This window comes from Lissotriton helveticus, chromosome 6 (assembly GCF_964261635.1).
Source record: "Lissotriton helveticus chromosome 6, aLisHel1.1, whole genome shotgun sequence".
NCBI classification, from domain to species: domain Eukaryota; kingdom Metazoa; phylum Chordata; class Amphibia; order Caudata; family Salamandridae; genus Lissotriton; species Lissotriton helveticus.
Genome location: NC_136067.1, coordinates 1167275988 through 1167302899, shown reverse-complemented (window position 1 = coordinate 1167302899; position 26912 = coordinate 1167275988). Strand labels below are relative to the sequence as shown.

At 50.0% G+C, this 26912-nt stretch overlaps 1 protein-coding gene across 4 annotated transcripts in view; it reads left to right on the top strand.

The window, feature by feature from the left end:
* FRMD1 (FERM domain containing 1) overlaps positions 1-26912 on the top strand; it is a 797190-nt gene that overhangs the window by 163551 nt on the left and 606727 nt on the right. For all 4 annotated transcript variants that reach the window (XM_078648855.1, XM_078648854.1, XM_078648856.1 and 1 more), the window contains exon 4: positions 1318-1394. In XM_078648855.1, coding sequence (XP_078504981.1) covers positions 1318-1394 — 77 coding nt within the window. The remainder of the gene's footprint in view (positions 1-1317; positions 1395-26912) is intronic.

Sequence of the window (26912 nt, the reverse complement as noted above, 5' to 3'; positions counted from 1 at the left end):
AGCACGGGATTGTGTTTTTTTACATTTCAGTCTAGGAGGGATGAGGACAAGGGAGTTTGTGCTCCTCAGGGATCTAGAGCAGCCTGCTTTGTGTAGTTTTGTTGCAAGGTAAGAAGGGGTGTTTTGGTGGAGAGTTTTGTGAGTGATGCAGGCGATCTTGAATGTTGATCTACCTTCTATTGGGAGCCACTTGAGATTTTTGAGGACGGGGGAGATGTGATCAAATTTTCTACAATCAGAGATGAGTCAAGCTGCAAGGTTGAGGACAGATTTAATTGGAGCAAGATGGATTTTAGGGGTGCCCGCCAAAGTGCCGTTGCCATAGTCAATCCTGGAGAGGACCAGCGATTGGACAACAAGTTTGAAATCTTCTGCAGGAATAAAAGGTTTAAGTTTCTTAAGATGGAGAAGGGTGAAAAGAGCGCTTTTGGAAGCATTTTTAATGTGGGGGATGATATTCAGATTCTGGTCAATACTGATGCCTAGGGATTTGACCGAATTGGAGGTGGAGAGAGAGCAGTTTAGAGCTTTGATGTCATTTAACCAAAGTTGAATGGGAAGAGAGCTATTTCTGGGGGAGAAAATTATGATTTCCGTTTTTTTAGGGTTCAGTTTGAGATGGTTCAGATGGAACCAGCTTTGAATTTTTATCAGGGTCTCATTGAGGTGAAGGATGTCCTTGTGAGATTTGATCTTGTAGTATAATTGGGTGTCGTCAGCATAGAGGTGGTAGTTGATATTGACATGACGTTGTTTTGTAAACTCTATGCAAAGGAAAGAGCTAGATGGATCCTACCTTTGTTAAAGCAGGGGGGTTGGAGGCAATGTAGACCAGCCTTTTTATATTTACAATTTTTAGACAGTACTTTATCTGTATGTGCCATGTCAGGATTTCTGAAAAATATATTGAGAGTTAGGAAAAGTGTAAATGGATAAACTTACTTGAACATAGACTGGATTGTATTAACCTTGCAGGTTAATTGCCTTTTCTTGAATGCACTTTACACACTTTGTGGAACTTAATGTACCTTTTAAATTAATGTATATATCAAATGTTTTTACCTGCTTCTATGAATTTGTATGCTTTTGTGATTTTAAATGACTAAAATCTAATGAAGCTTATTTTGCATTTTGTTTGAACATGTTTTTTTTAATCGTGCCTATTGTACCTGCATTAATGATTTAAGAAGTAATGACGTGGTGCATTGAATGAGAACTTATAGACCAATGGCATAGGAACCAAAACAGCTATTTACGATTATGCTTTTTAAGCAACTTCACTAATCATGCTTTTCTTTTTTTTTTTTATACAAAAAGAGCTCTGGCAAATTTAGCCCATGCTTTATCACTTTCTTCAGAGTCCAGTATTATGTGGAGAACGGCAGAATAATAAGGTAATTAATTCCTACATGCAATTGTAAAACATTATGTGCTTGTTTACATTAGTCGCAACATTGTTCGTTGTTCCTTGGTTATTTATATTTTGAGAATTGTGTTCAGTGAAAAGAAAAACACCTGTCCATCCCTTTCAGATGTATCTTAAAAATGCAGTGCTGGGGCGTGGTCTCGCTGCAAATGGAGTGAGACGCACGCTGCTTGAGCTCCAGGTCGCTGTCGCTATCATCAGTGATAATAAGCGGCACAACGGCTCTTAAAGTGCTCTTCAAAGGCTTGATAACCACCAGAACTTGCTGACAGCTTTGAGCCATGCCACAAGGGAGGAAGGACCCAGCCTCCAACAGCCCGCCCGCCATCTTGGCTGTCCTGGCCCGAGCACCCATGACTGCTGTCCCTGGTGTCTCTTGGGGGTGCGGCTGCGGCCCGGGGAGGAACTGACACCACCTGCCTTTTGCTGCTCCTGTCAGGACCCTTCAGCGGGATGAGCTGCTGAGAGACGCCTGACATTTTGGCCTTCCTGCTCCGTGGGCCCCCCTGGTGACTCTTTGTGGCGCCGGGGTGTAGCCGCGCAGCTGGGCGGCCCCGGCGAGAAGTGATCGCGGCTCGGAGGGGATCTGGAGCTGTGGGTCCCTCGGCCTGACAGACGGCTCTCCGTAGAGTGAAGGCGGGGAACGGCGGGCTGGAGTTCGCCTGCCATTTTGCTGCCCTGAGATACCAGTCCTGCCAAGCGTCACGCAACAGGTGTGACGCTCACGCATTTCAGTGCGGTGATCCGCATCACCGCACTGAAATGAATTGTCACGCATACCAGCGGTGCCTGTCACTGACTGTGCCCGGGCTCTCTCTGCCGCTCCCTCCGACCGGCTATAACTTCAGCCACGACCGGCTATACTTCAGCCAATCACCAACGATCGTGTCATCAAGGGGGCCGGGAATAATTAATCCGGATGTGAGGCTGCGGTACTGCCGTCACGTCCGGCCCGGAACTTAAAGTCGGCGGCGAGGGAAATTGCAGCCTGCCACAGCCTCTCTCATGCCATGATGGCAGGCCGCCCGCCGCGGCCTGCACCGGCCACCGAATCCTGTCTTAAAACAATGACCCCCACAGCGCCGGTGACAATTCATATTTACTAAGGGAGACAGACCGTCCTGACCATCGAGAGGCGAGCCAGGCCGGTTCTTCACTCAATCCCTCGCACAAGTTGCACGCGTGCTCCCGATTCTTGCAATATCTGTTCCAGTGCAGCTAATGAAATGTGTCCTGAGGGGCTTCTGGACCTGCTACAAATGGAACTTTCACATCATCTCGGCCGCGGGAAGTCGAGATTCACTGATTGACGACGTCTCGACGTCACGAGAGTCAGTAAACGTGAGCACTAATTTATCCAATCGCAGCTGGAGAGAGGGGGCACAGTTTAAAAGTTTAGCAGTCTGAGAAATTGTGCAGACGCCGGGAGGCTGCCGCCTTCACCACGTTCTATCATGCCATGCCACCCAAATAGGGGCCTTACCCGCAGGTACCTACATTGTGCAGTCCAGTGCAGACAGGAGTTATGAATATGGCACTGCAGCGCGAGTTGAGTCCCCTTCTGGGCCGCAATCGCACTGCCCTGTGCGCAGAGCACTTCGCGGCCTGCTCTTACAGTCCCGTGACCGTCAGGCGCTCCTGGCTCAAAGTAAGTGCCACTCTGACTCATTACTTTTTAACTTCTCATAAGCACTTTTAAAATGAGTTGATTGCTAAGCCATTTGTGCCCAATAATACGCTAGTTCCTCTATTTCTGCAGGGTGAGTCTGAAAAGCAAAGTGCTACAAATCCGTCACGCCTCAGCGTGTGGTTTGGTCCTTGGCAGAGCAGCCCTTTCCTTTAAAACTAAGCCTGCCCATATTACGATGTTCTTCTAGTGAATGCATAAAGTCTCCTGTAAACGGGCAACAGTTGAATTTCTGGGATGAACATACGTCTCAAATGAGAATAACATTAAATCAAATTGTTGTGACAGCACTTCGTGAACACATTTCTGAAACTTTCTAGGAAACATTGTTAGCCCCTTTACACAAGCTACTATTTTTAGTGACAAACTAAATTAAAGCAATCGCCAACAGGATGCCACCCAATTACTTTCTGATCGTTCCGTGCAAATTACTCACTCCTCCACACTCAGTCTCACGTGGCCTGGTCCAGAGTTTAAAGACTCACACTGTCTGTACTACGCAGTCTCGGACGCTCACTCCCTTCCTTTCTTCATGCACATCTTTCTCACTCGTCGTCCCCACACCAACGTGCTTTCTCCGCTAGTTCCCCTCCCCAGAGGGGACACCCGTCTTCTTTGTGATAGATTACCGACTCATCACCCTATCACCTACCGTTAATGTTCTCACTGGTCTCTCGGCCTCTCCTGCTCGCTCCTCTATGATCGCTGCGCCTTTCCGCCCCTCTCCCACTTATGTATTTTCCTTTGGCTATCCCTTCCTCACATTTGGCACGCTTCCCCTTTCTCCCACACCTCCTGGCATTGCTATCTTCCCAAGTTTCCCTTCTTTGACTTAGCCCATTTGTAGTGCTTTCTCTGAATGTCTCACTCGTTCTCTCTAATTTGTTTTCCACTCAATTTCAATTCAATTTCAATTTCAAAAGCTTTTATTCGATTTGGTATACACAAATCATACAAGCGTAATAAGATACATAGTTAAAATATTAAAATCGCCATATGAACAAAAATAAGAAAGGAGGTAGGAGGATGTGCAAAGGCTAGTATGCAACAATTAAAAGGTAATCTTGCGTTTTTAGATCAACAGACTGTTACAAAAATACAAGACATTCATAAATGAACAGACAGGGAATCAATAAGGTTTACTTGATAGACATTTCCTGGCAGCTGTACATTTCAATTTAAATAATCATAACATACTGTGGACAGCAACAAGTAAAAATAATACCTTAGTTACAGAAATTGGTAAAAGACTTGAAAACATATATATACAGACAGAAATGTAAAGGTAATAGCAGCATAATACAATTCCTGGCAGCTGTATAACATAAGTACAGACAGGTAAGTATAAAAGATATTATAGTACAATACTTTTCCTGGCAGCTGTACACTTCAAAATAAAAGTAGCCAGAAAGAAGCAAATCTCCTCATTCTCTAATGAGGATACAAATATCAGTGCAGTTTCTGTGGTACAAATATTATACTTTATAAAAATCGGTTTAAGGTATTTTAACCTAAGAAAATGAAAAAATTTACAAAAAAGTAAGAAATGGCAACTACTCTGGCGGGAGGTACTGTCGCACGGGCAGGGTGTCTCTGATCTGGCTCTCGTGTTTGGAAATGCGACCAAATGGTGAACAATACCCAATCTGACACGTGTTAAAACATCAATCAATCAATCAATCAATCAGGTCATTTGTAGAGCGCACTACTCACCCGTAGGGTCTCAAGGCGCTGGGAGGGGGGGGTGCCGCTACTGCTCGAACAGCCAGGTCTTGAGCTTCTTCCTGAAGGAGAGGTGGTCTTGGGTCAGGCGCAGATTGGTGGGAAGTGAGTTCCAGGTCTTGGCGGCCAGGTAGGAGAAGGACCTTCCTCCTGTTGTCTCTCTTCGGATGCGGGGGACGGCGGCGAGGGCGTGGTTGGTTGATCTGAGGAGGCGCTTGGGAGTGTAGAAGTTGATCCGGTTGTTGAGGTAGCTCGGGCCTTGGTCGTGTAGGGCTTTGTGCGCGTGGGTGAGGAGACGGAAGGTGATTCTCTTGTTGACCGGGAGCCAGTGCAGATCTCTCAGGTGTCCGGAGATGTGGCTGCGTCGGGGGATGTCGAGGATGAGTCTCGCCGAGGCGTTCTGGATCCGCTGGAGTCTCTTCTGGAGTTTGGCCGTGGTTCCGGCGTAGAGGGCGTTGCCGTAGTCCAGTCGGCTGGTGACGAGGGCTTGGGTGACCGTCTTCCTCGTCTCGGTGGGGATCCACCGGAAGATCTTACGTAGCATGCGCAGGATGTTGAAGCATGACGAGGAGACGGCGTTGACTTGTCTGGTCATGGAGAGGGAGGAGTCCAGGATGAAGCCCAGGTTGCGTGCGTGGTCCGTCGGTTTGGGCGCGGTGCCCAGGGCGGGGGGCCACCAGGAGTCGTCCCAGGCGGAGGGCGTGGAGCCCAGGATGAGGACCTCCGTCTTGTCCGAGTTCAGTTTCAGGCGGCTGGTCGTCATCCATTCGGCTACGTCTCTCATCCCTTCGTGCAGGTTGGCTCTGGCGGTGGCGGGGTCGTTGGTCAGGGAGAGGATCAGCTGGGTGTCGTCGGCGTAGGAGATTATGTTGAGGTTGTGTTGGCGTGCGATGGCCGCGAGGGGGCTCATGTAGACGTTGAAGAGGGTGGGGCTCAGTGAGGATCCTTGAGGGACGCCGCAGATGACTTTGGTGGCCTCTGACTTGTACGGTGGTAGGCGGACTCTTTGTGTTCTTCCGTCGAGGAAGGAGGTGATCCATTCCAGTGCCTTCTCCTGGATTCCGATGTTGCTGAGGCGCTGTACTAGGGTGCGGTGGCAGACAGTGTCGAAAGCCGCGGAGAGGTCCAGGAGGATGAGGGCCGCTGTTTCTCCGTTGTCCATCAGAGTTCGAAGGTCGTCGGTGGCGGCGATGAGGGCGGTCTCGGTGCTGTGGTTCGCTCGGAAGCCGGACTGTGAGGGGTCGAGGGATCCATTCGTCTCGAGGAAGGCGGCCAGCTGTTTGTTGACGGTCTTCTCGATGACTTTGGCCGGGAACGGGAGGAGCGAGATGGGACGGTAGTTCTTGAGGTCGGTGGGGTCTGCTGTGGGTTTCTTGAGGAGAGCGCTGAGTTCGGCGTGCTTCCAGCTCTCAGGGAAGGTGGCGGTGTCGAAGGAGGTGTTGATGATGTCCCGCAGGTGGGGTGCGATGACAGCGTCGGCTTTGTTGAAGACGTGGTGAGGGCAGGGGTCAGTCGGAGATCCGGAATGGCTGGAGTTCATGGTGCGGATGGTGTCTTCGGTGCTGATCGGGGTCCAGGTGCGGAGGGTGGTGGTGGGTGGCGTCGTAGCGGTTGTGGCTTGCGTTGGTTGGTTGTTGAAGCTGTTGTGTATGTCCGTGATCTTGTTGTGGAAGTAGGACGCGAGGGAGTTGCAGAGTTCTTGCGACGGGGTGATGTCATTGTTTCCGGCGTTGGGGTTGGATAGCTCTTTCACGATGTTGAAGAGTTCCTTGCAGTTGTGTGCGTTGTTGTCCAGCCGGTCCTTGTATGCATTTTTCTTGGTGGCGCGGATCAGTTGGTGGTGCTTCCGGGTGGCGAGCTTGAGGGTGGTCATGTTGTCCGTCGTTGGTTCCCTTCTCCAGGCTTTCTCGAGGGCTCGACAGTTCTTCTTGGAGCTCTTGAGTTCGTCGGTGAACCATGGTGTTTTTCTGCTGCAGGATCTGCTGGGTGGGGTTCTCAGAGGGGCGAGTTCGTCCGCGCAGTCGTTGATCCATTTCGTGAGGTTGTCGGCGGCCTGGCTGGGGTTCGCTGAGTTGGCGGGAGGGTGCTGGCTCAGGGAAGCGGTGAGCTGGTCGGCTGTGATCTTGTTCCAGCATCTTCGAGCAACCTGTTGCTGGTGGTGGTGGATCGTCGTTCTTCTGAAGGTGAAGTGGACGCAGCTGTGGTCCGTCCAGTGGAGTTCTGTGGCGTGGCTGAAGGTGACGTCTTTGCTGGATGAGAAGACGGCGTCGAGTGTGTGTCCGGCGAGGTGGGTGGGGGTGGTCACCAGTTGCTTGAGTCCGAGGTTGTCGAGGTTGTCGAGCAGGCTGATGGTGTTGCGGTCGTTGTTGTTCTCCAGGTGGAAGTTGAGGTCCCCCAGGAGGATGTAGTCGGCGGAGGGGAGAGCGTGCGGGCTGACGAAGTCGGCGATGTCCTCGCTGAATCGTGTGCGTGGTCCCGGGGGTCGGTAGATCAGGGTGCCTCTGAGGGTGGTGGTCGGGTTGGTGTGGATCTGGAAGTGCAGGTGTTCAGCGGTGGTGAGGGTGTCATCGGTGTTGGTAGTGATGCGGATGGTGTCTCTGTGGATGATGGCGATGCCTCCTCCGGTCTGGTTGTTGCGGTCCCTCCGGGTGATCTTGTAGCCCTCTGGGATGGCGATGGCGATGTCTGGGGCTGAGGAGGCGTTCATCCAGGTCTCGGTGATGAAGGCAACGTCGGGGACGGTGGTGTCGAGCAGGTTCCAGAGTTCTACGGCGTGTCTGTGGACGGAGCGGGTGTTGAGCAGGATACACTTGAGGTGGGTGCTGCTGGAGTTCGGCTTGGCGGGTGCAGGGAAGGTCCGGATGCAGGTGAACTTGCAGGCGTGGCAGCTGAAGGGACCGTGGGTGTGCTTCGGGGCGGCTCGGTGACATCCTGGGATGCGGCCGGTGTTGAGTGCGTTGAGGTCGGCGGCGCTGTAGGTTCGTCGGGTCGGCTTCCGTCGGTGGGGGCCAGGGGTCCTGGCACTGGGCGCGGTCCAGGCGCGGACGGGCGCAGACGGGCTTACCTTTGGCGCGCCTTCGGCGCACAATCGGCGCGCCCGCTGCGCGTCAACGCTGCGCGTTCGCACGGTCGCCATTTAAGGCGAAGTGCGCGGGTGGGCGGGGCAGCTGGGAGGCGGGAGCGGGGAGGGATACAGAAGAGAAGAAAGGGGCGGGGCCAAGCGGCGGTGGCGGGAAGGGAGGGTGGAGGGCGGCGGAAAACACGAAGGAATAACAAAACAGGCACAAATCAGCAACAAAACAAGGGGTATGAGGGGGAAAGATACCAGGAACACGGAGAAACTATACAAGCACAACTGTTGGACAAAACAGGCAAATGCGGAGAAAAAACAAAAGGAGATGCACGGAGTTTAAGGAGAGAAAACAGGCACAAATGTTAGACAAAACAACCCTGCTGCGGGGGCAGCCGGCAAAACGAGGCAGTCGCGAGGCAGAGGGCGAGCAGGGGCACACACAGCAGCTGGTGGCCGTGCGGCGCGGGGGTGTCCCACAAGTGGGTCACACTCACCTGCGTCGCACGGTCGCCATTTAAGGCCAAGTGCGCAGGTGGGCGGGGCAGCTGGGAGGCGGGAGCGGGGAGGGATACAGAAGAGAAGAAAGGGGCGGGGCCAAGCGGCGGTGGCGGGAAGGGAGGGTGGAGGGCGGCGGAAAACACGAAGGAATAACAAAACAGGCACAAATCAGCAACAAAACAAGGGGTATGAGGGGGAAAGATACCAGGAACACGGAGAAACTATACAAGCACAACTGTTGGACAAAACAGGCAAATGCGGAGAAAAAACAAAAGGAGATGCACGGAGTTTAAGGAGAGAAAACAGGCACAAATGTTAGACAAAACAACCCTGCTGCGGGGGCAGCCGGCAAAACGAGGCAGTTGCGAGGCAGAGGGCGAGCAGGGGCACACACAGCAGCTGGTGGCCGTGCGGCGCGGGGGTGTCCCACAAGTGGGTCACACTCACCTGCGTCGCACGGTCGCCATTTAAGGCCAAGTGCGCGGGTGGGCGGGGCAGCTGGGAGGCGGGAGCGGGGAGGGATACAGAAGAGAAGAAAGGGGCGGGGCCAAGCGGCGGTGGCGGGAAGGGAGGGTGGAGGGCGGCGGAAAACACGAAGGAATAACAAAACAGGCACAAATCAGCAACAAAACAAGGGGTATGAGGGGGAAAGATACCAGGAACACGGAGAAACTATACAAGCACAACTGTTGGACAAAACAGGCAAATGCGGAGAAAAAACAAAAGGAGATGCACGGAGTTTAAGGAGAGAAAACAGGCACAAATGTTAGACAAAACAACCCTGCTGCGGGGGCAGCCGGCAAAACGAGGCAGTCGCGAGGCAGAGGGCGAGCAGGGGCACACACAGCAGCTGGTGGCCGTGCGGCGCGGGGGTGTCCCACAAGTGGGTCACACTCACCTGCGTCGCACGGTCGCCATTTAAGGCCAAGTGCGCGGGTGGGCGGGGCAGCTGGGAGGCGGGAGCGGGGAGGGATACAGAAGAGAAGAAAGGGGCGGGGCCAAGCGGCGGTGGCGGGAAGGGAGGGTGGAGGGCGGCGGAAAACACGAAGGAATAACAAAACAGGCACAAATCAGCAACAAAACAAGGGGTATGAGGGGGAAAGATACCAGGAACACGGAGAAACTATACAAGCACAACTGTTGGACAAAACAGGCAAATGCGGAGAAAAAACAAAAGGAGATGCACGGAGTTTAAGGAGAGAAAACAGGCACAAATGTTAGACAAAACAACCCTGCTGCGGGGGCAGCCGGCAAAACGAGGCAGTCGCGAGGCAGAGGGCGAGCAGGGGCACACACAGCAGCTGGTGGCCGTGCGGCGCGGGGGTGTCCCACAAGTGGGTCACACTCACCTGCGTCGCACGGTCGCCATTTAAGGCCAAGTGCGCGGGTGGGCGGGGCAGCTGGGAGGCGGGAGCGGGGAGGGATACAGAAGAGAAGAAAGGGGCGGGGCCAAGCGGCGGTGGCGGGAAGGGAGGGTGGAGGGCGGCGGAAAACACGAAGGAATAACAAAACAGGCACAAATCAGCAACAAAACAAGGGGTATGAGGGGGAAAGATACCAGGAACACGGAGAAACTATACAAGCACAACTGTTGGACAAAACAGGCAAATGCGGAGAAAAAACAAAAGGAGATGCACGGAGTTTAAGGAGAGAAAACAGGCACAAATGTTAGACAAAACAACCCTGCTGCGGGGGCAGCCGGCAAAACGAGGCAGTCGCGAGGCAGAGGGCGAGCAGGGGCACACACAGCAGCTGGTGGCCGTGCGGCGCGGGGGTGTCCCACAAGTGGGTCACACTCACCTGCGTCGCACGGTCGCCATTTAAGGCCAAGTGCGCGGGTGGGCGGGGCAGCTGGGAGGCGGGAGCGGGGAGGGATACAGAAGAGAAGAAAGGGGCGGGGCCAAGCGGCGGTGGCGGGAAGGGAGGGTGGAGGGCGGCGGAAAACACGAAGGAATAACAAAACAGGCACAAATCAGCAACAAAACAAGGGGTATGAGGGGGAAAGATACCAGGAACACGGAGAAACTATACAAGCACAACTGTTGGACAAAACAGGCAAATGCGGAGAAAAAACAAAAGGAGATGCACGGAGTTTAAGGAGAGAAAACAGGCACAAATGTTAGACAAAACAACCCTGCTGCGGGGGCAGCCGGCAAAACGAGGCAGTCGCGAGGCAGAGGGCGAGCAGGGGCACACACAGCAGCTGGTGGCCGTGCGGCGCGGGGGTGTCCCACAAGTGGGTCACACTCACCTGCGTCGCACGGTCGCCATTTAAGGCCAAGTGCGCGGGTGGGCGGGGCAGCTGGGAGGCGGGAGCGGGGAGGGATACAGAAGAGAAGAAAGGGGCGGGGCCAAGCGGCGGTGGCGGGAAGGGAGGGTGGAGGGCGGCGGAAAACACGAAGGAATAACAAAACAGGCACAAATCAGCAACAAAACAAGGGGTATGAGGGGGAAAGATACCAGGAACACGGAGAAACTATACAAGCACAACTGTTGGACAAAACAGGCAAATGCGGAGAAAAAACAAAAGGAGATGCACGGAGTTTAAGGAGAGAAAACAGGCACAAATGTTAGACAAAACAACCCTGCTGCGGGGGCAGCCGGCAAAACGAGGCAGTCGCGAGGCAGAGGGCGAGCAGGGGCACACACAGCAGCTGTTGAGATGATGAGAGGGCCGGGTCACATACACAAGGTAGGGTTGGAGCCCCGAAATTAAATTCAGGTCTTTATAAAATTTCACGGTAATAAGATTACCAGAAATTTTATCTCGCTCTGCCTTTTGAAAATTTAGAAACGTTGTCTTAATTTCTTTTTTTGGAATAGAAACAACCTCCTCTGGCTCACGGAACACATCAATATTGAAAAGAAGGAGATACCAGCGATGGATGTATCTCAACCACTGTATGCGTGAAGAATGGTGCAAACCTATACAGTCAAGAATAATATCTTGAGTGAATCGAGTCTCTGACTTAGCCCAAATAGAACGCCACAATAAAAGTGGCCGAACTGCTGCTAAGTCAGAAATAAACTCGACCCCAACCTCTTCGTGGATCAATTGAACAGAAGCAGAAGGGGGAACACATAACACCCTTCTAAGAAACTTATTTTCCTCCTTCTGCAGGGATATACCCTCGCTGTGGCCCCATACACCTGCCCCATACAGTGCAGAAGAGACACAACAAACATTGTATATGTTCATCATGTCTGGAATGCTTCGTGAGCCAAGTTTAGAGGCAAATCGAAAAATACTGCTAGTGGACCGCAGCATTTTTAATCTAATAGAATCAAATTCCGAGGTCCAGGTCCCACTATTATTATATGTGATTCCCAGATAGCAAAAGGATTTAACATGAGTCAGTTTTTCTTTATCCAGGAAAAAGGAATGCTTTGACTGCTTTGCTGCCTGACCGCATGACATAACATACGTCTTGGTGTTTGTTCACTCGGAGCCTCCTAACTTGAATAAACTGCATAAAATTATCAATTAAGCGCTGGAGGCCAATCTGTGTTCGAGATAAAAGAACAGCGTCATCCGCATAAAGTAACAGCGGGACCGGTTTACCTCCAATCAGGGGAGCGTCTGCTGGGATGTCAACCAAAGAACGATCGACATCATTAATAAAAAGGGAGAATAAAAGCGGGGCCAAAACACATCCCTGGCGTATCCCCCGTGATACTTTAAAAAACGGGGTACATTCACCTAGGGTGCCATAGCGGACCTTACAGGAGAGTTTTTCATAAAGTCTAGCTAAGAAATGAACGATTTCCCTCGGTGCCCCTGCATCAAGCAAAACCTCCCAAAGAATAGCGTGATTAACCAAATCAAAAGCGCTACTCAAATCAGCAAAACATAAAAAGAGGTTGCCATTTTTGGCCACAGTATATTTGTTAGTTAAAAGGTCCAAATTTACACATTGATCCAATGTGCCCAAACCTTTCCGGAAACCGTATTGGACTCTAGTTAAAATATTTGAATCAGTTGCCCAATTTTCTAGCCTTTTGAGCAAAATCCTACTCATTACCTTTACAGAGGCGTCCAGCAGTGTTTTCCACTCCTTCCTCAGCATTTGTCCATCTCGCCGTCTCCCCTCTCTTTTATCTCTCCCTCAGACATCTTCATTTCTCTCGTCGTCTCTTTCTCTGTCCTGCTCTCTCTCATTTTTTTCTCCTACTTTGTGGTCTCTCTTCTGTCTCTCCTTCCTGCTAGCTCTGTATTTTTGTTTATTCATGTCCCCTCTCTTTTATTGATGTCCACCCATCTCTCGTCGTCTTTGTCTCTTCCTGTGTCTTTTATTGTGCCTACTTCCATACTTCACATCCTTGTGTCTCCCATATTTCATTTGCGTTGCTCTCTCTTAATCCTGTCTTATTATGTCAGTTTCTTCCCACTCTTCCCATATCGTGCTCTGCAGTCACTACAAATCTGTCTGAAGTCTGCACAAAGTTGTAAGTTAGTGTCACTGAGCCACCTTCTTCCATATGAATTATTCTAGTTCTTGAGAAGTGTCATCATTCAGCCGTTACTGTAAGTAAAGATACACCTGAGATCATCTGCATAATTGCCGTCCCTACCAATCTGCACTAAATTGAGTTCAGCGTGAGTTGGTGAGGCTGGCTCAGGCTCCTCACTGGGGTCTCTCGCATGTTTCATTCCATGTGTCGTGCTGTTCATGTTTGATTGCCTACCATACAGAAGTTTCAATGCATGGCAGTCTTGTTTCAATATATGGCACATTCGCATTTCAGTACACACCTTTGATAGGTTTAGTTGCATGCCATTCTGGTTCCAATGCATGGTATTCTTTAATTCTCTGTCATTCACGCTCCACTGGATGTCAACCATGTTTTTAGTGCATGTCATGGACATGCGGCAAGTGAATGTCATGTTTACTTTTCAGTGAAGTCAGAGTAACCTGCATATCTGAAGTATTTCAATTACTTCACCTACTTGATTTCGTTGCATGTCGTGCAGTAATTTGATTGCAAGGGAGAAGCCAGGAGGCCAGGTCTGCGCAGGCTGGCTAAGGCAGGATCTGTGTAGTTGTTATTGCCTACACATTTGCTTAACAGTACTTACAAGGGTACTAGGTTAGCGCCCTTTCATTTCTGGTGCTTTGCAGACATTTTAAGATCTTCTTGGAGTTTTTCGTTGCTCAAATGGGTGTTATTTCTGATATGTATATGTTTCCCTCGTCTTCATTGCTCGATTTTTGCTTGCAAGAAAGTGTCACTCATAGTCGCTGAATGTCACTCATAATTACACTTCAATTATGAAAATGTCACACACAAGCAATCTCAAACCTTGGCAGCTATGAGATACCTCCGGCCTCGCCTCAACCTGGACGGACGGTACCCAGCGGCGGTACTTGCAGACATCGAGGCCACACAGGTATGGGGCTGGGGGGTGCAGGCGCCGCTGGGCGGGGTGCATTTTGAAGAACTGGGCCCCCACCAACCATCACTTGGGACCTCATTAGCCTGCTATCCTCAAGCACACTGCACTGATCTACGGGGCCAAGTAGTCCTCTGCACTGGACCCAGGCCTAGCTGCCTCATGGGACACTGACACGGTCGCCCTCCAGACCCTGCTGCCCATGGCGCGCCTGCTTCTCCCCTGTGTTACTGTGGGGAGGCGCAACGCAGACTATTGAGTTGTCATGGGAGGCATATTGCAATGCCCCTGAGCCATCTTCCCAACCCTGTGGAAAAGCAGGATATTGGTGTGACAACTCGAGACACTGGGGCCTCTCTGGGATTGCGGCGCTAAACACGTGGGGCCCACATATGCTCTGAAAGAGGACTCACCGATGCTAGGCCTCCACCAGCGGATCAGAGACCTGGATGCCTGCGCAACTCACCAGGGTGTCATTTAGCTCTCCAAAGTATTGCCTTGATATGGCGGATGTTTCTATGCAGCCTCACAGACAACACGCATTGGCACTACTGCTGCTACTGTCCTGACTACTGGCCATTGGATTGGGATCCACGAGGCTTTGTATTGCTCTACTTGGTGCACTGGAGAGGCCATTCTATCACACCACAGTTCTGCAGCCACCCCTTGCTTTCTAATAGATTCCTCTTGACGCTCTTGAGGGCGATTGATACACTGCACGACGCAGGCTAGCCGCGGTGGACTGGCCCTCACTGGCCCTTTGTGAGTGGGGGGGCAGTGCTACAGCCTGACCGATCTGGTCTCTGCTCCACTTGCAGCCTTCATCGTCCAGGCCCTGGGCCTGCTCGGGGGCCTCGGGGGTGGCGCCCTGAGCCACCAAAGAACCACGCCGGATTTTTCCCCGCTGCGCACTACCTGAATGCCTTCAGGTCTCTGGAATTGAGACCACAAGCATCGCCTGGAACAGTCTGCTGCTGGCGCAGCGATGCCCTCCCCGAGGCCTACAGCGTGGGACGCCGCCGCAGGGTGACCATGACCCGCTCAAAGCCCGGAAAAGAACCTTCGACAACCCCTAAAGACAATACGGTCATGGCTCTATGGAACAAACCGTGATCGGTCCCAGCGACAGACACGGCGTCAGCAACCGGAGGCCCCTCGGAACCGGTCTCGCAATCCTTTATGACCCTTTTTATGCATGAACTCAGTCCCTGCGAACTAAGGTCTACGCCTGTTTCAAGGAACTCCAGAAAGACGTGGGAGAGCTAGGAGGGCGAGTAGACGACCTCGAGAAGACATTGAATGCCCATACGGAGGACCAGGAACATCTATGGCAGCGTCTGGCCACCCTTGAAGAGCAACATATTGAGCTGCAAGTCAAGCAGGAACACCTGGAAAATAGGGGGCACTGGAACAACATACGCCTGAGGGGGATTCCGACCGAGGCAGAAGGCTCTGACATCATGACCTTCATGGCCGACCTGCTACACGACATCAGGGGGACGATGATTCCTCCCCGCCCGCTTTAGACCGTGCGCACCGAGTGTCTGGCCCTCCGGGGCGGCGTGACCTTGTCCCTGATATTTTGGCTCGGGTCCATTTCTTCACAGAGAAAAAGGCTATTCTCAAAGCCGCTAGGGACAAACCTGAGATCCTGTTCAAGGGCAAGCCCATCCAACTGTTCACGACACTTCAACACCGCAGGGACTTCCGACCCATCACGGACAAACTCTGGGAACTCAACATCCGCTACCAATGGGGGTAACCCTTTGCTCTCATATTCCAGTGAGAATCCAAACGCCGGGTGCTGCGGTCCTATAGGGAGGCGGCCCAACTGCTTCAGATTCCGACACCCCTCCGGCGAGTCCTACGCGCATTCCCCCATGGTTCGAATCCTGCTAAAGCCACAGTGTACCACTGTGCGCCACGCAAGACACCCCTCCTCCCGGGGACGATGCAGCTCTTCCCATGAAAAACAGGACATAATCCAACACATACTATCCTTGGAGGGAGGTCAGTCGCCCTCAGGCTCTCAAGCATCTGACAACAAATAACTGGACGCTACACCCGTTCACTAGCTGGATGTGTACTTTCCCCCCTCGGCGGACCAGCTGCAGATACATGACTACCGATCTGTTCCTCTCTCAGCCGCCCAATTGACACTGCTATCTGGTGCTTGACCTATGCTACAACGGCGGCCCGGTCCACGCTCCTGCAGGGAACATTTGACCTTCACAAAGATGACCAGCCCCCAACCCTATTTCTTGGAGAGTGACATCTTCGGGATAGCCTGTGCCACTGAGCCTGGCTTTTCCCTAGACTGGAATAGGCTCAATTGGCCAAGTTGGCCGTTGTTGTCCTTGGTTTATAGTGACTTCCCTTGTCTTTTTCCATCTCTCACCCTTCATTGCCCATACCACCGGCGGGGGGGCCCCTTCAAAACTATGAGAGATCCCTATTGGATGACCTGCCCATTTTTGCTTCACTACCCCGCAGCGACTGCCCCAATCCTGGGGTCCCTCAGCCTCTCATTGGGTTTCAGTCAGCCTGCCTTGTGCACTACTCTAAGCCCATTGTCTGGGACAGTGCGTGCCCCTGAAGCTATGCAACTATGACCTCTGTACCCTGCTTGAAGCTCTTATCCCTTAATGTGAAGGATCACAACTCCCCCAACAAGCGGTGCCAGATATGTAGATATCTCCTTTTGCAAAACCCAGATATCGTCGACTTGCAGGAGACCCACCTTCTCAGGGCTGACATACCCCACATGACCCACCCACGCTTTCCTCTTCCATTTTGGAGCTCGGCGTCCACTAGAACAGCGGGTATCGCTATCCTCTGTCGGGCGGGTATGCGCCAGGGAGACTCTGGAGTGTGCTGCAGCGCAGATGGCAGATTTCTTAAAGTAGTGGTCAAAATGGGGCACCGCACACTCACCCTCTGCAACACATACACGCCGAACAAGGGTCAAGGCTCTTTCCTACGGGAGATATTGTGGGAACATATAGCACACATAGAGTCGGACCTCATACTGGGGGGAGATTTTAATCTGGTATGGGACGCTGGACTGGACCGCAGTGGGGGCTCATTCCATGGAGTGGGTGCAATGTCGGCAGTACTAAAAAGACAACTCACTACACTAGGTCTTGTAGACATTTTGCGCTACCACACCTGATAGCCGTGATTATTCCTATTATTCGCACACCCACCGCTCCTACTCATGCATTGACCATCTTTTTGTCTCACACTCCCTGGTTAAAGACACTCTCTCATCCTCTATGTCAGATATCTCGATCTCTGACCACGCACATGTTGAGCTTCTTCTTCATGAACGCTTCTCTTGCCCCAAGCGGCCTTCTAGGTGGCAGTTCCCCCCATATTTTTAGGGACCCCATAGATACGGCAGACCTCCAGACTGCCATTTCGTAGTACTTTGAGATTAACGACCTCCCTGACACACCGCTTCCTGTCCTTTAGGACGCGTTCAAGGCTACGATTCGCGGAACCATCACATCCATCGCTATTGCTCGGGCTCGGGAGGCCCGCCTGTTTGAAGACAAACTCACACACGAAATAAAGACACTCGAGAGAATAGACCAGAAGCATCCCTTGGCAATACACAAGAGGCGTCTAGCTATACTTAGGGGTCAGCTTCGGGTACACAGAACTAACAAAGCCGAACACGCTCTCCTGGCATTCCATCAGCGTTATTACAACGGAGGGGACAAGGTGGGCACCATCTTGGGGCGCCGCTTACGAACGCGGGCAGCTAAAGCACATATTGCTAAACTAAAGCTAGGAGACGGGTCTTGGGCCATTTTAGAAGCTGCTAAACTCCAAGCATTTCAAAATTTCTACACATCCCTCTATGCACGAGACACGCCTGACCCAGATCAAATATCGGTTACCTTAGTTGCCTGCGACTGGCCTCCACTTAACCCTTACCACTCTCAACTACTAGAAGAACCTATCACACTTGAGAAACTCACCAACGCCCTTAAAGATCTCCCACTTGGAAAACGACGGGCCCGCATAGACTCCCAGTCTCATTTTATCGTGCTTTCTTGCCACAACTTCAATCACACATGCTACGCCTCTTTAACTCCTTTACAGACACAATCGGGCCCTCCGCAGACATGGCTATGGCTGAAATTGCCCTTATCCCAAAGACGGTAAAAGACCACACACTCTGCTCTTCCTTCAGCCCCATTGCCCTACTGAATACGGATCTCAAACTCTATACTAAAATACTAGCTAAACGTCTCAGCACGCATCTCCCCAGCCTCATAGAGGTGGATCAGGTGGGTTTTATTCACCAACGCCAAGGGGCAGACAATGTGCGTCGAGTTGCGCATGTGGTTGGAAAAGCGTGCCACTGGAGGATACCCTCCTGCTTACTCTCGCTTGATGCTGAGAAAGCGATTGACCGAGTAGACTGGGTGTTCCTCCAAGCTGTCTTGCAGAAAATAGGGTTAGGTCCACAGATGATAGCATGTATCATGGCCCCTTACCTCTCGCCACTTGCTAGGGTACGAGTCAATGGCCAACTTATGCAACCCATCTCCATCCTCAGGGGCACCAGACAGGGGTGCCCCTAGCCCCTCTATTATTCACCCTTGTAGTAGAACCACTCACCATCATGATCCGTCAGTCCCCTGACATTCATGGTCTTACCCTTGGTGGCATCAATCATACAATTGCTCTGTTTGCTGACAACCTTCTCCTCACATTGTCCAACCTGTGCTGCTCGCTGCCAGCGGTACACACCCTGCTCCAATCATATGAGCGAGACTTGGGGCTTAAAATTGAGCACGCAAAATCATGGGCTCTCAATCTTACGATTTTGGCGGATGAAGTTGAGGACCTGCAAGCCCTTGTCCCCTATCAGTGGGCAACCAGCTCCATTAGATACCTGGGACTCAAACTGACCCCTGATCTAGCCACCTGGTCCCAAGCCAATTGGCAAGAATATAAAGCTGCTGTCCTAGCCGACCTAAGGGCATGGAGGCCTTTGCCACTTTCTTGGCTAGGGCGCCTTAATACAGTCAAAATGTTAATCCTCTTGAAGATACTCTACTTATTCCAGACCCTGCCCACCCCCAACCTAGAACATCAAATCCAGGTCCTCTAACACAAACTTGTCGCATTCATCTGGGGAGGAAAGAGGTTGCGGTTCTCCAGCAAAATCCTTATGCTTCCGCGAGAAAGAGGGGGGCTAGCCTGCCCTAATTTGTTAGAGTACTACTGGGCATCCCATCTCCCCTCCATCCCGGAGTGGACGGCCTGGGAAAGCGAGAACGTATGGTTCCATGGACAGGGCGGTCACCTGTCGCTCTCTCTGGGTACATGCGTAGCTCCCTCATGAAGTGTGTTCCCGCAGTGCTTACATGGCGGTCCCTAAAAGGGCTGTGCTAGAGATTTGGGACAAACTGGCTACCCGCAGAGGCCTCACCTCCTTCCCGTCTCTGCATACACCAATTGACCATAACCCCCACTTTCCCCCCACTCTCCACCCACCCTACTTTTCAGAATGGGCAGACAGGGGCTGTAGAACGATACAAGATTTATTTATAGGCGACTCTATCAGAATTTTTGACCAATGCAAACAGGAATTCCAGCTTTCGGAAAATGCAAGATTTCAATATATACAACTTTGCTACTGGATACAGGCGTCCTACCTATCACAAGCAGCTACACGGCCTTTCACCCCATTTGAACGGCTGGCCCATACATTTGATAACTCTAGGGGTTTAATATCTCGCACATATCAAGTCCTCCAGCACTCGCAATGCCTTAATCCTCACCCCTACCAGCAGCCGTGGCAATCACTACCGGACGCCGATATTGCACCATCCCAGTGGGAACATCTCTGGCACGACTTCCCAAAGACCTTCCATAGCATCCCCCAGCAAGAATCTGCCTACAAGGTAATGACACAATTGTACTATACCCCTCATAGGCTACACAAAATGTTCCCTAACTCATTTCCCCTCTGCTGGCATTGCACTACTGCCCTGGGTGATTTCATACACATTTGGTGGTCGTGCCCACTTTTGACCACTTCTTGGAAAGAGGTCCTCAGCCATATTAAGCGGGTACTCGGTTACCCATTACCTGAAAACCCACTCACGATCATTCTGGGCCTCAGGCCGGTGAACCTCCGAGCCATGACTCGCCGTGATCGACACCTCAGCCTCCACATGCTTGGTGCTTCGAAGCAGACCATTGCTCTTTATTGGAAAAAGGCAGAAAAGCCTTCAATAAACGTGTGGTTCACCCGCCTGTGGCACACAGTGGCAATGGAACTGCTCACAGCACGCCTACAGCTTCGAGACACCAAATATACGATATTGTGGAAACCACTGGTAGATCACTTAAGTCGATTGGAACATGCTAGACTGCAGCCACCAAGATTGCGGGCCCTAAGCCTTTTTGACGATGCCGTTTGCCCCACAGATCAAGACAGTCTCTGGAACCCCACTGGTTGACCAACATGCTCTGCATCCCTAGATAACTGTCCCGGCCCAGATACCGTACTACCCGGCGCCCTGGTGGCGGTTGCTGCGTTCAGCTCCACCCTGCATGCCACTAAAGATGCCAAAACACTTGGCAGCAGCTGCGCCCCTATCTATGTGAGATAGCTTAAGTGCACTGTTGCATCTCTCTCAACCCCTGCCATACTCCCTCCCCCTTCTGTAACCCACACCCCCTCTTTGTTATTGTTTTTTTTCTTACTATTTATAAACTGTTTACAGCTTTGCTGGCAGCACCTATATGTATGTCTGGACTGGCCTCTATAGAATGAGCCTTGAAGAGGTTACACACTGCCTTGTACCTTGGCGACCTGACCACCGTCACAGGTCTGTAAGGGCTTCGAGACACCTGCACAAGGGTTCCAATTGTAAGATACTGCTTCTTGCTGGCACTATAATCTACTATTATGCATAATGCCCTTGAACCTCGCCAAGTAACTCTGTTGTGACGACAATGCTAGATTTTGTGTGCAGGCCACAGATTCTGGATTCGGCCTTTATTGTATCACTATGTGGCGTTCACCAGTCTTAATGCTGAATACTGCGCAATAGTTTAAAAAAAAAATGCAAATAAAAACAAGTAAAAAAAAAATGCAGTGCTCTGCCCACGCTTTTGCCTCTACTCTATGCCACTCTACTCTATGCCACTTTTCACCACGACACTCTACACCACTCTGCCTTACACCACGCCACTCCACTCCATGCCACTCTACATGACTCAACTCCACCCTACTCTATGCCACTTTAAGCCTCTCCACTCTACTCTAACCCACTCAACTTCACTCTACTCTATGCTGCTCTACCCTACGCCGCTCCACTCTACATCAGTCAACTCCACTCTACTCTAAGGCACTCCACCATAATCTATGCCATTTTAAGCCTCCACACTCTACTCTACCCCACTCGACTTCACTGTACTCTATGTCCCTCTACGATACGCCACTCTACTTCACTCTATGCCACTCCACTCCACACAGTGCCACTATATGTCACTGTACTCTATGCCACTCAATGCCACTCTACTATATGCCACTATACTCTACGCCATCCTACTCAATGCCACTCCACGCAACTGTACTCTACCCCTCCCAAGTATATTCCACTGTCCTCTACGCCACTTTATTCAGCACCACTCAACACCACTCTATTGTACACCACTGACTCTGTGCCACTCTACTGCATGCCACTCCCTTCCACTCCACTCTACTCTATGTCACTCTACTCTATGACACTCTACCCTTTGCCACGCACACAAGTCTATTCCACTGTACTCCAAACCACTCTACTCCATGCCACTCTACACCACCCCACTAAATGCCATTCAACTATACTTTACACCACTCTACTCTACACCACTCCACTCTACTCTGCACCACTCCACTGCACACCATTCCACTATAAGCCATTCCATTCCACCCCATACCACTCTACTCTATGCCAGTCCACACAATGCCAATCTACGCTATTCTGCTCTACACCACTCCACTCCACTTCACTCTACTCTACACCACTCCACTCTACTCTACTCTGCTTCATGCCACTCTACTCCACATGACTCTACTCCATTCTACTATAAGCTACTCTACGCCACTCCACTCTACACCACTTCACTCTTCTCTATGCCGCTCTACTCCACTCCACTCCTCACCATGCAACTCCACAGCACACAATTTGACTTGACTCTACTCCACTCTGATGTTCACCACACCTTTCTACACTACTTCACTCTACTCTACACCACTCTGCTCCACTCCACGCCTCTCCTCTCCACGCCATTTTACTGTAAACCACTGTCCTCTACACCATTCTTCTCTATGCTTCTCTACTCGAATCCCTGCCACTCTACTACATGCCACACTACTCAACACAACTCTTCTCTACTCTATGCTACTTTATGTCACTCCACTATATATCACTTTACACTACTCTATACCACTCTACTCGACTCCTCGTCACTCCACTCTAAACCACGCCATGCCACTCTATGCCACTCCACTCTACGCCACTCCAAATGACACTACTCCATGTCACTTCACTCTACACTATACAACTCCACATCATGTATGCAACTACACTGTTCACTATGCCACTCCACTCTAACCCATTCCACCCTACTCTGCTGTATGCCACTACACTCCACACAATGCTGCTCTACGGCATACTCTGCCACTCAACTCTACACCACTCCACGCCACTCTACTCTATGTCGCGTCACCTGATTCTACTATACACAACTCTACTCTACACCACTCTATTATACACCAGCCTACTCAGTGACCCTCTACTCTGCGCCACTATACTCTACACTACTCCAATCTATGCCACACCACTCAACGCTAACCTATGCCACTCTACTTTAAGCCACTCTATGCCATTACACTCTATTCCACGCCAGTCTACTGCACTCCACCCTACTCTATGACACTCTACTCTACCCCACTCTATGCCTCTCCACTCTACTCTATGAGACTCCACTGTACACCACTCCACTCTAAGGGCCATATGCAAAAAAGTGCATTTTTCAAGGAATTCGCAAATTACCACCAACTTGAAGTTGGTGGTAATTTGCGATTCCTTAAGGCCAATTTGCATTTTTTTTATGCTTCATACATTGCATTTAAGGAATCGCAAAAATTGCGATTCCTTAAATGCAATTGCAAAATAAGGAATCGCAAATTTTGCGATTCCTTATTTTGCACGCAGGTTTCTGTGATACATACCATTTTGCACTAATGCGTTCGCAAACGCCGAAATTCTCAGAATTTCGGCGTTTGCAAACGCATTAGTGCTTGATACATATGGCCCTAAGTCACTCTACTTCACTCCACGGCACTCCACTCTATGCCACACCACTCTATGCCATGCTACTCTACACTACTGCACTGTATGCCACTCCACTCTGTGCCACTCTACTCTACACTGCTCCTGACTACATCACTCAACTCTATGCCACTATACTCCACACAGTCCCACTCTACACCACTTTATGGTACTCTAATCTATGTCACTCTACTCTACTCCACTCCAGTCTATGCCACTCTATGCTACTTCACTCAATGCCACTCCACTTTGCACCACTCCACTCTATGCCACTCCACTCTACGCCGCTCCAGTCCACACAGTAATACTCTACGTAAGTCTATTTAATTCAACTCTACTCTAGGCCGCTCGACTCTGTGCCACTGCACTCTACCCTATGCCACTCCACTCTACGCCACTCTACTCTAATGCACTCTGTGTCACTCTACTCTATGCCACTCAATGGCACTTCACTCTATGCCCCTCTATTCTTGCTGCTCTACTGTACGCAACACCCCTTTCCATATGCTACTTTACCCTACACCAAGCCACTCTGTGCCACTCTGTTATATTCAACTCTACTTTATACCACTCCACTCTATGCTACTCTATGCCACTCCACGTCACTCTACACCACTCTACTTCTATCTCCGCTATGCCACTCATCCTCCATGCCACTCTACTCTACGCCAACCTACTAACTTTAAGGCATGAGGAACAGCAGCCACGCTGCTGTGCATTATGGCTAAAATACATTGCCAAATCCAATAGCTCTTACACAGGTGATAGCTATTGGCTTTGCCAACGCTGATTTACATCGGTACACACACGCACTAAGAGGAGTAAACATCCCTCACCTCATGTTATTGGCAATTTGGTGTATCATTGCACCATCTACGAAGTACTTCCATTGCAATGCACTGCATATCAAAAGTAACTTTAGCAGGTTTGCATTGTTTTTCTTTGCTCTTCTGTTGGGCTTTTTACCATCTATCTGCTAGCAATTCATTTTCACCACTTGATGGGAACCTATTCATTATACAATAATTGTAGCCGGATTTCAGTGTTGTAATTTGGTGTTATGAATGTGTGGAGCATGTAATGCTTTTCCACATGCATTGCCTGTTCACGATTTTTTGTCTAATCCTGTAATGTTGGCGCTTTTCTCAATGGTGCATTTAAATGTTTTGTTGAATTCAGTTTTGCTGCAGCTTATGGATATCTTCATTCTTTTAATTTTGTGGCTGTATTTTAGAAATCATGGTCATCGTTGTGGTAATTGCAGCATGCCTAGAATTTTACAATTTCATGTCACAAATGTGTGGAGCATGTTTTCTTGTCGTGTACGCATTTATATTGTATATTTATTTAAAGAAAATTTTTCCTATACTGCCAAGGTGTAAAGGTCTTTTTTTTTTAAATCTTGAGTTCCATTCTTTCCTATCACTATTATTTTAAGTGTTCAAAGAGTAAACAACTATCCTCTAGGTAAACTGTAAGGATGAAGATGAGAAGAGACCCACTTCAACTTTATTTTCGGAGGCCCCACTTTGTACCTGGAATTAGATGCTGCGCTTAGTATGCTCGTAGCTAAAGTAAATTGAATTCATACGAAGTATTTCAGGCTTGAAGTACCGTTCTCACTCACAAACCAGGGATTTGCAGTTTTTACACCAACTGTTTTAAAAAAATAAAAATGTTATACATGTTTTATTGGACATTTTTATATAGTGGTTACAGTCATCAAGCCTGTTGGGGGCACCACCCGAATCTGGCCCTGAGGGTTAGTACAATGCTATGGTGGTGCTTACTCCTGAATTGGTATGGTTTTAAAGAAGAAGGTAGATCAGGTCGGAAAGGGACAGCAAAGTAGGAAAGGAAAGGAGATAGGATAGCCCCAAAGATAGGTATATATTCACAGCCTGGCCCTTAGGGACCGATAGGTCCGAACGCATATCAATTGTCCCCGGCTCAGGTTCCTTGGGAGGTCTTAACGATAGCCTCCCCCGTCTTCGTGGATTTTAGGGCGTCACAATTATGGGGGCTTGTATGGGTCTAGGCACCTGTCCAGAGTCTCCCATAGCCCCCTGGATGATGCCTTCCAAGGAGAGTACTGTAGCGCTAAACTGTCCGCTCCTCTGAGGTGAGTAATCCAGTTCAGCCAACCTCGGAGGTTGGTTTTGCTAGAGTCTTTCCAGTTGGTTAGCACCAGTTTGACAGGCGCAGTCAGTAGTAAGTCTATTAGTTCCTTGTCATTCTCAGAGTGGAGATCCAATCTCATAAAGGCTGTGGTTAGGGCAGCGAAATCTCTTGTTGTGTTGATTTTGAACACATTGTCTATGAAGTCGAACTCCCCCCCCCCCAGAATGAAGTAAGATTTGGGCAGTGGAAGATGAGGTGTGCTAAGTCCCCCTTCTTTGTGTTGCAGTTCCAACATATGGAGTGAACAGAACAGCCGGCTTACTGAATGTTCGTTAGAACGACAACACTTGTGACACTGTGCGCCTGCCTGCCAATGCAGGGATGAAGCCTGCCTGCAGGGGATAGCAGACCACCATTCTTGCATTTCCATTCCAGAGCGGATTTTTGTTTTAAAGGGACAGGTGCTACTTAAAACGAGCATTTGTAATGCAACAGGTCTCGCATTTGCGAGAGTTTAAGCTATTGGCATTGTAAACGTCAATGTCTTTTATTTATTTGATAATTAACACATAAATAAAAGGCATTGGCTTTTACAACGCCAATAGCTCAAACTCATGTAAATGCAAGACCTATTTCATTTCAAAGAAGCGGCCACCATTGTCCCAGGCTGCTTGAAAAGCGAAAGCGTGCTTGGCGCGCTGAATGGTTGCAGGAAAGTATGTCGTGCCTGCAGTAGGAGAAACTCATTAAAAAAAATAGTACTTATAGCCTGAATAAGACATACCGTGTAACAACCAAAGTAAAAGGGCCATTCCTCATAGTGGGGGTCACAAATGAAGACAAGGCGGTACTAAGGAGGGACTATCAAGCCTATTAACGAATCAGAAGCCAGCATTTAAGAAGGACAGTGACACAAGCCAATGACAAATATGGGCAAAGAGTGAGTGGGGCTTCAATTCTATACTTGAATACAGCACGCATAGCAGAGCAGCGCATGTGCTGCCCAGGCTCGACCTATAAAATGGTTCCAGTTTGAAAACCCTTCAGTGGGAGCAGTCATTCATTAACAGGACCATTGACTGCTCAACCATAGGTCACCGGAACAATTCTCAAAGGAGAACCTGTCTCCTGGGGATAACTTTCCATTCGTAATTAAGTTACCACTGCAACTCAGGGGTCTGAACGTTCCATCGAAACTATTGAATAGAAAATGGATGCTCCTTTCAAGACCTCTCCTATTTTAAGTTTATAATGGATCAAAAGCCATTTTACGAGTCAGACTTTGCTGACTTATAAAATGGCTTTGATACATTGTAAAAGGTGTTTTGTGGTTTCAGTTCCTGTCTTTTTTTGAATTGTAGGTTTTGCAATGATATAACACCTTTGCAAATGTCTTCATTTCTTTTTTGGAGGCAGGTCATTTTCTTCATTTTACCACTTCTCTTCCACTGTATTTCAATTGGTCACTATTTTGTTGTCACTTTATTCTTTATGTCACAATGCATGGATTACTATCCATTTACTGGTCACTTTTCTTTCCCCATAACTCTATCTCACTTTCACTCTCTTCCCATCATTAGTTCAATACCACTCCGTCCTTCAGCCACATTCTCTTGCTTTTAGCATGTTCTCGTCAGCCTCTC